Source organism: Leptinotarsa decemlineata, unplaced genomic scaffold (genome assembly GCF_025532065.1).
Source record: "Leptinotarsa decemlineata unplaced genomic scaffold, Ldec_3_MD MMD2_P_RNA_scaffold_1, whole genome shotgun sequence".
Lineage (NCBI taxonomy): Eukaryota > Metazoa > Arthropoda > Insecta > Coleoptera > Chrysomelidae > Leptinotarsa > Leptinotarsa decemlineata.
Genome location: NW_027412523.1, coordinates 5,670,398 through 5,683,847, shown reverse-complemented (window position 1 = coordinate 5,683,847; position 13,450 = coordinate 5,670,398). Strand labels below are relative to the sequence as shown.

At 34.8% G+C, this 13,450-nt stretch overlaps 1 protein-coding gene across 4 annotated transcripts; it reads left to right on the top strand.

Annotated features, from left to right (window-relative positions):
- Nucleotides 1–160: 160 nt before the first annotated feature.
- LOC111503938 (uncharacterized) lies at nt 161–13,079 on the top strand. 4 transcript variants are annotated; one of them, XM_074185105.1, is made up of 12 exons: nt 161–406; nt 1,204–1,568; nt 1,623–1,751; nt 2,518–2,738; nt 5,016–5,153; nt 5,214–6,479; nt 6,648–6,728; nt 7,930–8,162; nt 8,223–8,498; nt 11,400–11,889; nt 12,134–12,538; nt 12,920–13,079. In XM_074185105.1, coding segments are annotated over exons 2-12 (3,594 nt in total). In that variant the 5' UTR covers nt 161–406; nt 1,204–1,214; the 3' UTR covers nt 12,921–13,079. The 4 variants fall into 4 exon arrangements, with proteins under 4 accessions (XP_074041206.1, XP_074041172.1, XP_074041235.1 ...); XM_074185071.1 differs by having other exon boundaries at nt 161–397; nt 7,930–8,498; XM_074185134.1 differs by lacking the exon at nt 6,648–6,728.
- The last annotated feature ends 371 nt before the right edge of the window (nt 13,080–13,450 follow it).

The window sequence follows — 13,450 nt, the reverse complement described above, 5'->3', positions numbered from 1 at the left end:
CTGAGAAACTTATATCACGTTTCATTGTTTCACAATTGTAGTAATTAAAATTAATTGTCAATAACTTATCAATTTGAAATATTCAATAATCACAATGAATTTCGTAGAAACCGGAAAATACATTTTAGGAGCATGGCAACATTGTTGATCATTACGTAGTTCATTGTATTAGTTAGCCGCCATTTTGAAAGCGTTTCAGTTTTTAAATGGAACGCTATAATATTGAGTATAGTTGTTAATAATATTGTGAATTCAGACATTTTTGAATCTATGATACAATAAACAAGTTCTTTGAAATAATTTATGTCTCTGAACATATATGAACTAGTTTATCAATTATCGTATTGAACACTGACATGACGAATGGCGACCATTGTGTGAAGGAAAAGTGCTGAAAGTGAGAGCAGTAAGATACAAACATTTTTTACACAATTTATAAAGTTAATCAATTAATGCCTTAATGATGGAGTGGTTTGAATAGAAAGAATTGCGATTTTGAATTTTTACAATTTTCTGTCATTTTAAATGTTTCATCTAGGTACATATTTTATATGAATTCTAGTATTTATTCAGGTGATAGGTAGATAGTATTCCAGTCATTATTATACATATTTTGCCTATGAAGTCAAATTTTTGTCATAAACATAATCGTTCAGAGGTACATGGAATTGAAAAGTACAATATGTCATAAATCGATTTTTTGGTTACTGAAATTGACAGTAAATGAGCCGACAATAATGACCACATATTCTTATTCTATGTGCTTGAACATAATTTAAAAATATTCTTGTTACCATCTTATTATTTTTATGAATAAAATTGTTTTTTTTGTAAAACAGATACTATATTATCAACTCTGTATGTCAGGCCTTCATGAATGTCAAACATGGTTTGGAAGTAGTGAAATTTTAGAATATACTTTAGCAAGTAATCGGCAATGTTGGTAAAATTGAAGCTTTGTCGGCTATGAATTTGGGTGAAAGAATAGTATACAGTATACATCAAGAAAAGATGTCTGGAAAAATCTTTTCTTTCACATTTTGATAGAACCTTATTTCCAAATGTTGGTGCTTTTCACAGTTCAGGCTTCAAATTCGTGATAAACAGTTAAAACAGTTCCAAGAAAGTATAAAATAGCTTGAGAACTGCTTAAATTTCACCATAGGTTATTGATCGATAAATTATTTCCATTTTTTCTTACAGAAGTGTCCAATATGGAACCCTTGAATTCTCAACTACTTACAAAGGCGCTGAACTTTCATGGTCAGCAGTTGCAAAAGTTATGGGAAGGAGAATTTGGAGAAAATGACCTTGTGCGAAGAAACATTAAGGATTTGAATTTCCATGTGTATGGCCAAAGACAAAAGAATTTGTCATTTCAAGATAGAGGAAAAAGATTGAAACTTCAACAGTTCCTCATAAAAAAGGCCAATTCTATTTATAGTTTGGAATCTACAGCGCTAAAAAATGCTGACAAGCTTGTTACTGAGGATATGTATGCCATAATGCCTCCCTTCGAAACTTACAGTAGTGTCGACAAGCAAAAACGTTTACAATTCTTTATGATGGTAAGAAATTGTTGAATACTTCTTGGAGGAGGAATCACAAATTGTTTATTTCAGAATGTCAAAGTAGGAGATTTGATTTTGGGAACAATTGTAAGCAAGCAGCAGTCCGGCATGATGTTGAAAGTATTGTGCACTACAGGAATTGGTGCTACCATCCTTTATGCTGCTGATATTAATGTTAAGGTTTGTACAAATTTTTTTGTTTATGCCAAAGCTTACTCCAACGTAGGAAAATCGGTAAATAGTGTATCAAACAGTAGTCTTTCAACACCTCGACAAGTGTTTCAATTGCCGAGGGATCATCTTAAAAAAAAAGATTGAACTTATCATCTTGAAGATGATCACTTTGGTGATTGGAACACGTATCAAGGTATTAAAAATATTGGTTTGGTTTTGGGATAGAACTCCACCAATATTTGTACATCAATTTAACAAAGCCCCTGTATAAATATATAGGGGTCTGATTATCTTTCATTTACTTGTGAGCAAGTGTGTCACTGGATATTCTTCTGATTGAGAGGGGAAGGTTAAATAGTTTTTTCCATCAGAAAATATCAAATTCCTGGTGATTGTTGTTGAAGAAATAGAAAGAGTGAGATGAATGGCATAATTTGATTGAAACAGTCGAGCAAGTACTGTATTATATACTGAAAAAAGAAGTATACAGAAAACTTGAACTGTTGTCATTTTACATACATCTCCCAGCCTTTTTTTGTAAGATGTAAACAGAATTTATAGATAATTGAGAACTTGCTCTCCAGAAGCAAATTCTAAAAGGTAAGTGTGATTCACAAAGGGCGAAACAGACATAATCCATAGAACTTATTGTCTAATTTATAGTGAATGATTTATTTCTCTGATGATTGGGAAAAATGCTTGTTTCAGATTTATTATACACCAAAGGATTCCATATTTATCTTTAATAAAACAACTGTTTTGTTATTTGTAGGCCTTTTGTCCTGTGGCAAATATTATACCTGCGGTAGATAAGAAAGGGGTAACTCGTAGTTATATGATGAACGACTATGTGTGCTGTGAAGTTCTGGAGATTATAGCGGACACTGATAAGGTTGTGTGTGGCATGAAGGGCGTTTCAAGAAAACCAAGTGACCCAGAACATCGTCCCCCATTGGGACTAATCACTACTGACGATTTTCCCATTGTATACAAGTAAGTTGAAACCTACGACAACTAATGAATTTTTGACGGTGAATTTCATTTATCATTTCATACTCTGGTTCTTTTAGATGGAACATTTGATTACAGGAAATTTTCAGTGTACCGGAAGATTTTTCAGAATGTAACAACTTGGAAGGAATTTTGGTTTTTTAGTACTGGGATGTATTTTTCATTCAAAAACAGAAAATGTATTTACTTTACTTGGTTGGAAATAAATTACGTTAACTGTAGGAAATTTCACAGTATGGGTAATGAAAATAACAATTTACTTTCCCAAGAAACATACAATGTTGGTACTGGTGAAAAAGTGAACAATATTATAACGAACTATACATAATTTCAAGAATTTACTTGAGGGAAATATGTATGATAAAATATTGCTATTAATTTAACAAGACATTTTGAAAATTGGACTGAACTGGCTGATACTTAATGAAAGAAAATCCATTAACACTCACTAACTAATACAATTTACTGCAAGATTCATAGTGAAAGTCTTACAGTGATTGTATGTTTCTGTTAGAAATTTATTTTAGATTTCTTTGAATCTCAATTCACTGAAATTTTAAAGTATTTGGCAAATTATCATATTGTTCAAAACTATGTACATACTAATTGCTTTTTTGAAGATGAGTAATGAGGTTAAAATTATTAAAACTTTTAAAAACGAAATTCATTGAAACCTACTTATTTTGCTTTTTGATGAAAATATTTGAGGTATTTCTGATGGAGTAGAAATGAATTAATAATATTGATAAAGCCAAGAACAATGTCAGTGTTGATTTCAAATCTACTGTGAATTTGTCGCTAATGGATCAATCATAATTCATATGTTTTGTATTTTTTTTTTTCAAATCAAACATGGATTTGTTAATCACAAGATTTATTTTTGTTGATTTTCAGCTTGCTTCTCAAATCTTTGTAGTATGTTTGAATAAAACTAAGATAAAGCAGTAAATTGACCTGAGCATTCTGGAACCACAAAAGTGAAATTGTGATATTGGTTAAATTTTTTAAGGAATTTGTGGATTTTGATTAATAGTTTGATTGTGATAGCAGATTTTTTAGAATCCGATTTGGGGGAAACGTACCCTTAGATTTATATCAAAATATCGCTTGTGAATATTCTCAAGTGACTAAAATATTTTTTTTCTTTTTAGACAGTTAAGTCTTGCCATACAAAACAATTGAGCAATGATATAAATGTAGTAGTAAAAAATGTGTTTTGCACTGTGGCGTTTATGCTTCTTGAAAATTTGCACGTTACGAAAAAGCGACCAAGGTGAGAAATTTCAAACTGATGAATTATTGTTGGAATTTTTGTATGTACAATCCTGTTTATTACATGATATTTCCACAGTACTCGATGAATTACCTCCCAGAAAATAATTTAAAAAAACACACATGAACATTGAATTTAATTTTGTTTATGTGTATAAGAGAAGATTATGTTGTTACAAAACAAATTTATTTAAAAATGTTTAACAGAATCTGTGATATGAAGAACAACATGTGGGTATGTATTTAACTATTTATGGTTGATAATAAATTCTTGCAAACTTTGGAAATCAACCATTGATGATGAAAAGTGGTTCTTGCTTGACACAGAATAAAGTATATGTGATACATTTCATCAGTTCGGACTTACATTGTCTAATATGATTGTAATTTCAGTGTTTTGCTTGATAAAATTGTTTTTTCAGCTAATCTTTTTAATTTTTTCACAGATTCTTTCAGGGATTTCAAATCAATTTATATCATATTAGACAATGTAAGTCCAAACTGATGAAATGCACCACGAAACATTGTCAACCACCTTCAAACAAACATATATGTGATACATGAGGTCAGGTAATTTCATTCATCTCATGTTCATTCAAATGAGTTGTTACAATTTCTCATCTTATGTTAATGTTGAAACCTTTATTATCAAACTCAGATACAAATGCTTAACATTCATTGGGTAGGTAAAAACTCTGGTATTTCAATTGGAAAAATGTTATAAAGCATTGAATATGTAGATTTCAGATAGTGTGGACACTTCTGAAGTGTGTGTGTCGAATTTTGATAAACTGTTTGGTGAAAATAAAAGCGTGTCTTTAATATAGAAAAAGGTGTAAACACTGTGGGATACTTACTTTGTAATTTGTTTAGTATTGGATAAGAACCACTTTTCATCATTTGTTAAAACAAGTACAAAAACTGAGGAAAGTAGAAGAATGATTTTGGACAAATTGAAGGAACCTTCGGTTTTTTTTTGGGTTACAGAAAAGCATTGGATTACAAGAATGAGAGTTACGACAGTGTGTTAGAGAAGAGCGTCGGTTTCAATAACCCCAATAACATACAATATCTCTCTGAACTGATGGGCGTCAACAAATATAATACCTTGATGAATAATTTAAGGTTTGTTTAGTTCATTGTTCTTTTTCGCAGATGGAAAGTTCTAATTGTTATTGCTTGCAGGTTCAAATTTCCGGAAAATGAGTATGCCAAAGAATTGAGGCAAGTACAGGCCAGCAAATGGGCGTACCGCAACGTAGCCGATGGTATTGATCACTTTAAAGCTGGAAAACACGTTGAGGCTTTCCAATGCCTTAACAAAGCTCTAACTATAGACCCAAAGAACGTTGAAGGTCTCGTGGCACGCGGTGCTCTTTACGCCAACAATGGAAACTTTCAAAAAGCCATAGAGGATTTTGAAACTGCTTTGAAATTGAACCCGAATCATGCCAATGCTCGCAAATATATGGGAGAGACTCTAGTGGCACTTGGGAGGAATTACGAGGAAGAAAACAAGGTGGAAGAGGCCAGGAAAGCGTACCAGAGCTGCCTAAGTATCATACCTTATCACGAAGAGGCTCAGAATTCGTTGGAGTTTCTCAAAAACAAGACCCAACCAAAGGCATTGATTGAGCCTGCTGAACTATTGTTACCCACCCTAAATATTCCCACCACAAAAGCCCCTGATGTCAACGATGCCCTCAAACAGTTGCTAAAAACAGAAGACGAAGAAAAGAAAGACAAGAAAAAGAAGAAGAAAAGCAAGAAGCGTAAGAACCGAAAGCACTCCAGTTCTAGCTCCAGCTCCAGTTCTTCTGGCAGTGGAGACTCCTCAAGCAGCTCCTCCAGTAGCAGCAGTGGTGATTCCAGCTCTTCGTCTGGCGATTCAGACTTCAAGAAACGCAAGAAGCACCGTTCGAGGTCACACAAGCGCAAAGAGCGAGAAAACTCCTTGAGCCCCCTAAGCAAGCGCATGGCGATGATGGATCAATCACACGACACACCAACGACTAATTTCAATTTCAACAAACCGGCAGCCACAAGTAACTTTGAGTTCAGCTTTGAGCAGCCTGAGCAACCAAAACCTGTAGAAAATGAATATGAAGCCAAATTGAGAGCTTTCCTTTCAGACACTAAAGGCGATTCTGACTATGAGGAAAAAGTAAGGAAATTTTTAGAGGAAAGTGCCAAATGGAAGAAGGGCAAAGGAGGCGAGGAAAAGAAAAAAAAGAAGAAGAAGGAAAAGAAATCCAAGAAAGACAGCAAGAAGAAGAAGAAAAAGGAAAAGTTGAAGAGGAAGCAGAATTTTGATCTTTCCGAGCTGGACGATCACAAAAAGTTGCGAGATGCCATTAAGAAAGAGCTGAGCAAAGAGAAAAAATCTAAAAGGCACAGCATACCATCTGACGACGAAGAGTATTTCCTTCAAAAGTCTGGTTACAGTAAAAGGTAAGCCATTGTTGAAAATGGACTGGTTTTGACTAAAATATTGCTGGTTATAATGACGGAAAATTTCGGTTTGAGTGAATCCAAATATTTGGTCAGAACTGGTAATGATTAACACTCGTCAATGATATTCAGAAGCTCTTGCTAATTTTTGTTTTGATTTCATTTCAGATTTATTGATAGTTTACCAGATTTAGAAGAGTTAGAATCAAAATTAAATGCATATTATGCCCTTGAGAAGGATAATAAACGGTAGGTTTTTGGCAATGTTTCATCGAAACATGCCTCTGTTCCTTGTAGTTTTCCCTTGAGCATGCAACTTTTTTTATTTTTATTCCTTTCCTTTGGCACGCATCAATTTAACCTAATATTTCTGAATCCTATCTAAAAATAAGATGGCTTGTAGACATTTTAAAACTTTTCAACATCATGTTCTTGGATACCACAAAAATAATTTGCTTTTATAATGTTATGCATTTTTTCGATAATACTTCTACATTATTAACCTTACCTCAAAGTATACAGATCAAAAGTTGCCTACAGTGTGATTATCATGAGATGAAGTTGCTGGCAATACATGAATTGAAGCTGTTATTTGTTCAATGTTTTTGAATGCATTTTTTTCCCATCAATTTTCACCATGATGAACTTTTACAAGGAATTCTTTAATTGATTCTTGTTAAATTTTCAGTATAATAGAAGATATTTCCAATTTTTTTAAACACTGGAATGATTTGGAACTGTTTTAGGATACTTGTAGGCCCCCTGATGATTAGTTCTAATAAAATAGTTTTATTTGAGTAATGCCTCAGCTTGTAACTGAAACCATATGCTGTGATCTCTACATCTTCGAAATTTCAACAATCTTGATCCCTTGATTCAATCCACGATCCCAGCATTTTACAGTCAAATTCAGAAATTGACATTCCTTAGGCCACATGACTAATGTGAAAAGCCTCTCAGGAGAGTCGTGTTACTTGAGAAATTGATCAATTAACGGTGTATGTCTGAAGACTGTATCAAGGAGAGATATATATGTATAAGAAAATAAATATTTCAAAATAAAATCTCAAAATATTCATCTCTCCCAACTATCTACAAAGAGAGTGAATGCCTGCCGGAAAACAGCTGATACCACGCTGGATATTGAATTATATCAGACAGACGTTTATGCAAGATACCTCAAAGATATCAGTCTCGTAGATGTTTCTCGTTCATCCAGCAACGGGACCATGTTGAAATTATGCTAGTAGATCACCTAAAAACTGGTTTCGAAGTATTACCTTGAAACCAGTGCAATCACTTACTAATGCTAATTCAGTTTTAGGTAATTAATTTGCTTCACAGTTAGTACTCGTCTCCGAATTATTACTAATTCTCTCAAAAACTAATATTTACGTTGATATTTAAAATGAACTTTATTGAGAATATCATCATTATGTATCGTTTACAGTAAGGATCGTAGTGAAAGTCCCAAGCGTTCCATGTTGGATTCTCCGTCCCCTACAAGGGAGCAGAAAGCTCGTCAAGCAGTCGCTGAGGCCGCAGCGTCGGCCGGAACACAAAAATGGAAAATGCAAATAGGACCCGGAACGTCTGGAAATTCTAGATTTAAAAAGAAGCAACCAGAGAGGCCTGTCCCATCTTCAGAATGGGGTGCCGAACAAGATAAACACAGTAAAAATGGTAAGTTGTTGAAAGTGATGAGTGCACGCGATAAGATTTTAACAATGGTATACATTCTAGGTGCTAATATGGATGATTCTCCACCAGTGACGAAGAAATCTGCACCTGCTTCTCTGCAGCCAGCAGAGAAAGCTGTTAGCATTAGAAAAGCTATGGCGATGAAAGAACCACCGCCGAAAAAGCCTGATTCTCCCAAGAAACCCAAACCTATGGTTCCGCCATCCATGCCAAAAATTCCTACTGGCCAAGTGGTTTTGGATAAGTTTGGGAACTTTAGACTTATGACTCCGCCAGAAATTAAAAAATCTTTAGGCGAACAGCCACCGTTTCCACCAGGTAAGCAACATTTGAATTATTATTGCAAATTTTGTGTTCAACTATTAGTGTGGCTCTCGTTGGACTGCTGGTGAATGGGATTTCTGAAAAATTCACTTTTGAACATGTAATAAAACTTATACTAGTGGATCAACAATGTCTTCTCTCTCGACAAAGTTAGCCTCATAGTAATTACGTATTGAACTCGCAGCCTTTTGTTGAATGAGAAGACACTGTTGACACCCTCACTTGAGAAATCCCATACATTGTTCAATTTCTTTGTAGAAATCTTTCAGCGTCTATATTTCCAAACATTCGTAAACTTCCCATACATTAATTTGCACATATGCCTCAAACAAAAATAATAGAAAAAGATGCAGACCTTTTTGGATTATTTACGTTTGGTCAAAAAGATAAATCACCAAAGGGACGGATGATAATCTAATATGGAAAATCGTAGGTATTTATAGACATTACGAAAAAAACAAATGGATTATTTCTTTCATTTACCTAAAGCTTTATCTTCAGAAACAACGATTTTTGTGTACTTGAGGAATATAGTAATATTGAAATGTTTTGAAGAGGCTGCCTCAAAATGACGAGTTTGTAAAAATTGATGCCCGAGATAAAATTAGGAGAAGAGATGCTGAGGCCTGCTTTGTAAAGGAAGAGATACAAAGAGTACCTGCAATTTGATGTCTCAAATGTGGATTATTTTTAAATGTGTACCACCAGATTTTTCTAGGTAAATACAGGAAAGTTTAGTGAGGAGGCTCTGAAAGTAAGACAATTTTGTAAATTGGTCTGCTACAAAATTATTTTCTATAAAGCGTTTCTCATTTCTATACTAATACGAAGTGGATGTATTGTTTTTATATTTAATTCTTTCAAAAAGAAAATATCATGTTTCACTTTCTAATTTTTGGCCCGATTTCTCATAATTACTCCTTCTTAACTTGGTTTCCGGAAAAGAAGATCAGCTTCGAATAAATATATGTAAAGCAGCAGATATGTATGTTGAAGAGTCATCGAAGGAAGATAAATATATATTTATTTTTGAAAAATATGGTGTATGGTGAAAATAATACAAGCATATGGTATAATTAATCGCAGGTGAAATTATAATTTGTGAATCATAACCGAGTTATTAAGGGTGATTATGAAATCGTACCTGTGTTAGAAATTGTTATATGTTTAGAACCATCGTATTCAAAATAATATACTCAATTCACCTATTTATAACTATATCAGCTACATATCAACCTTTTTTATTTCAACAAACTGTGGGTGTGTTTAGCATTTGGCTAAGGTCTACTGTATTCTTTTTTTGTCTACTCTTTTTTGTATTTCATCAAAAACCCTGGTCAAATCATCTAAAGGAACAATTCGTTGAGGCGAGTCTCAACTCCCTACACTGTAGGTTAATTAACTGACACCTATCTGAAAACATTATTCCCCTGGCTAATACCATGTACGGCGTTGAATTATATCTGACAGGTGTCAGTCCAGGAATCTTCACTAAAGTATTTCCTGCATACGCTGTTGGCGATACAACTGCTGGAATCAATTTTTAATTATTGCACGGGCACAGAAAATACTTCAGTGAAGATTCTGCACCCTTCGTCCCAACGCCCTTCGTGGTATTAGCCAGGGGAGTAGTTGTTTTCTGATGGGTGTCAGTCCATTAACCTACTGTGTAGGGAGTTGAGACTGGCCTGAATGATTTGTTTCTTGAGATGTTTTGATAAGTATTGTTTTCTTTTTCGAATAGTTATCTATCATAAAATATTATTGATTAGTATCAATAATAGATAGCACTATTTTGATTTGCCAAAGATTTAAAAATACATGTTTTACTGCTCAATGTACATTCACTGTCGCTCTCCTCATGAAGACTTCATTTATTGATAAGACAGAAGATTCAATCTCAAAGATAAATGAGGCTCTGATATCGTGTAGTTTCCTTTTAGTCGAAGCTGCTGCAGAGAAAGATGAAGGAAGAATAATGTTTGTTGGTAGATGTCATGGACCGCCTTTTGATGTTTGTGAATTAAATTTGTTGTCAATTCCCTAGATTGAGTCTTTGTTAAGGAGCGATATTATCACCTTACTCAGACTGGCTTGGCAAATCAAAATAGGGCTGTCTGGTGTTGGCTCACGAATTCTTTGTTTTCAGTCTCTGGTTTGCACCAAAAAGATGGTTTTGTTAGTTTTAAGGATTCACTCAAACTATTTGAAATCAACTGTCACTATTGGAGAAATGAATCCTTACTGTGGAAGATTTTTTTTCCATAGATTTTTTTCTGTCTGATTTTTTTTTATTTCTGAAATATAAAAAATATTTATTTTAATCAATCATATGCTTTATTGTCATGAATAAAGTTTTAGCATCTTGTAGACAAAGTAAATAAAGTAGATAATACAATGTATCACCCACGGTGTCATCGTAAAAATATACATTACAGAATACTCGCATTTGTAAATAATCAAGATACAAGATAAATTAAAGGGTATTTGCTGCGCGTGGGGTAGTAGTAAAGGGCATTGTTGAATTAATCCTAATATTTCCTGAAGATGTAAGCCGTTTCTGTGATAAAAATGGCAATTATGGTATGGAATTTGAGAAATATAAAGGAAGGTTTACAAGAATTACGAGGCTTTGCTTTGGACAAGTATATAAATATGCATTTTTGAGACAAATGAAGGAATGGTTTGAATATGTGAAAACTGCTAAACACGTCTGGGAATGTTTTTTTCAAAAATAAATCTAATTATGTTTCTGTGGTCGACAGAACATATGGCTAGAGTTGTTTGTAGTAATGGTGAGCTCAAAAAATTAGAAAAGACTATACATTTTATACAAATTTCCACAGAATTTTCGAGAGTTTCGATGTTGTAAAAATGTGTTTCTGTTTGGTATAGGCCGGCGCCCGCCAGAGCCTCCAGGGCGTCCGCGGTCCGACAGCCGCAGCCCGAAGCGTGGCCGCAGCCGCAGTCGCAGCAAGTACAGCCACTCGCGGTCATCAAGCGGGTCGAGGTCGCGATCACGCAGTTACCGCAGCCGGTCGCGCAGCTACTACAGCCGGTCGCGATCGCGATCCGGATCGTACTACTCGCGCAGCCGGTCGCGGTCGCGCAGCTACTCCGGCGACCGGAGGCGGTACCGCAGCAGGGGCGGCTTCCGCGGCAGATACAACGACCGGGGGACATACTACAAGCCGCGCTTCCAGACGCCAAGGCATAACAACCAGCGCGGCAGGGGCGGTGGATATTATAATAATAGGGATTCTAGGTACAACGACAGAGACTACCGGGGTGGTAGGGGCAGGCCTTATCCGTACCAGAACCGAGGAGGAAGGAGGCCCAGAGGCAGGTATGCCAGAGGAGGGTACCGGGACTACAGAGACAGGAGGTGAGTGGATGTCCTCAATCAGTATAATCATTACACTCAGTGATCTTAAGTTTCAAACTGTCATGGACGGAAGTGAAATTCTAATTTGGTTATCTCAAACATTTTCAGAACAATGTTCAAATCTTCAATTAATAAGGGATAATTTGATTTTAAACCTTCTGTAATATGCTTCCATATAATATTCTCTTCCTACTGGTTTGATATTTTTGATCTTTTTCAAAATTTTTCATTTGTTTTATTTCAGATATGACAGAAGCCGTTCCCGAGATAGAGATCGCAGCCGATCGTACAGCGGAAGCAGAGATTCAGATGGTTCTCCGCCTAAACGGGACAGGTCTGCTGAAAAGGAGAAGATCAACAAGTACTCTGACGGTGATGCTCCCGTCAGACACGAGGGGCCTCTGTCTGAAGGCGAGGACAGGGACGACTACACCACCACAGACACTGGTAAGCTGATAAACAGAGACACTTACGCGGGAAAGTGGGCTGAGAAGGGAGAAGACAAGGAAGGTGGCAGTTCCTCCGCCAAAGATAACATTCCTTCTGAAACAAATATCGAGGAGATGGACAAGTTCCTCGACAAAGTGAAGAAAGATAAGAAAGAAGAGATGATGGAAAGGAATAAGGATCTGTTGAAATCGAAAGCCTGGTAAGATGATTGGTTATTTGTCTACGATTTGCAGTGGCCTCATAAACTCTTTGTCTTTTATTAAGTTTCACCTGTCCTGGTGTGTGTGTGTGTGTGTGTATAAAAATATCTTGTAAGTTGAATTTGACAGTGTTTGAAAGAGATATCACAAGACCCCTTTTTCTGTTTGAAAAAAATCAAGTTGGTAGCGCCCTCTTGGCGTTGAGTGATGCAATACTAATGTCTTCCTTACCTAAAAGTACTAAAAATGAAACATGTTATTTGTTTTTAAATTTTACTAATAAACTTGATTAAACATGAAAGCAAGTGATACACTCCACTACATTCGTTTTATGTATAATTCATAAATATCATTAATGTTTTTATTTTATTTTTTTTTAGATCCTGAGCAGATGACGGTTAATATTAGAGTTTCCAAAATATTGTGTTTCAATGTTGATGAAGAATATGGACAGCACTTTATTTTAATTTCATAATTTGTTTTATGTTACATATGTTTAATAATAATAATGATAATAAAACATTCAATACTAGGAAGATATTTAATGTTTTAGTGAATCACAAATCAATAGTCCATCAATTCAGAATTATAAAGGAGGTTGGAGGGAATATATTTCATATAAGAAAAACAAAATAAAGTTCTCATATGAAATTGCTTCCTCAAGTATTTTTAAGCTATTTAGCGAAATATATATTGCGGCTTTGTAAACTATCCAGTGGAAATCTCACAAGGTGTTACTTGAATAATAAATCCAAATAAAAATGATAATTGGCGTTGAATACATCTTACTTTACTACTTGAGATGAAGAAGAAATTGATTTCGAGTGTACACGAAAGAGCTTAATTATGTGAGCCAGATATTTCTTTGTTCCTATACCCACTGATGTATAGAGTTGATTTTTGATTTGACA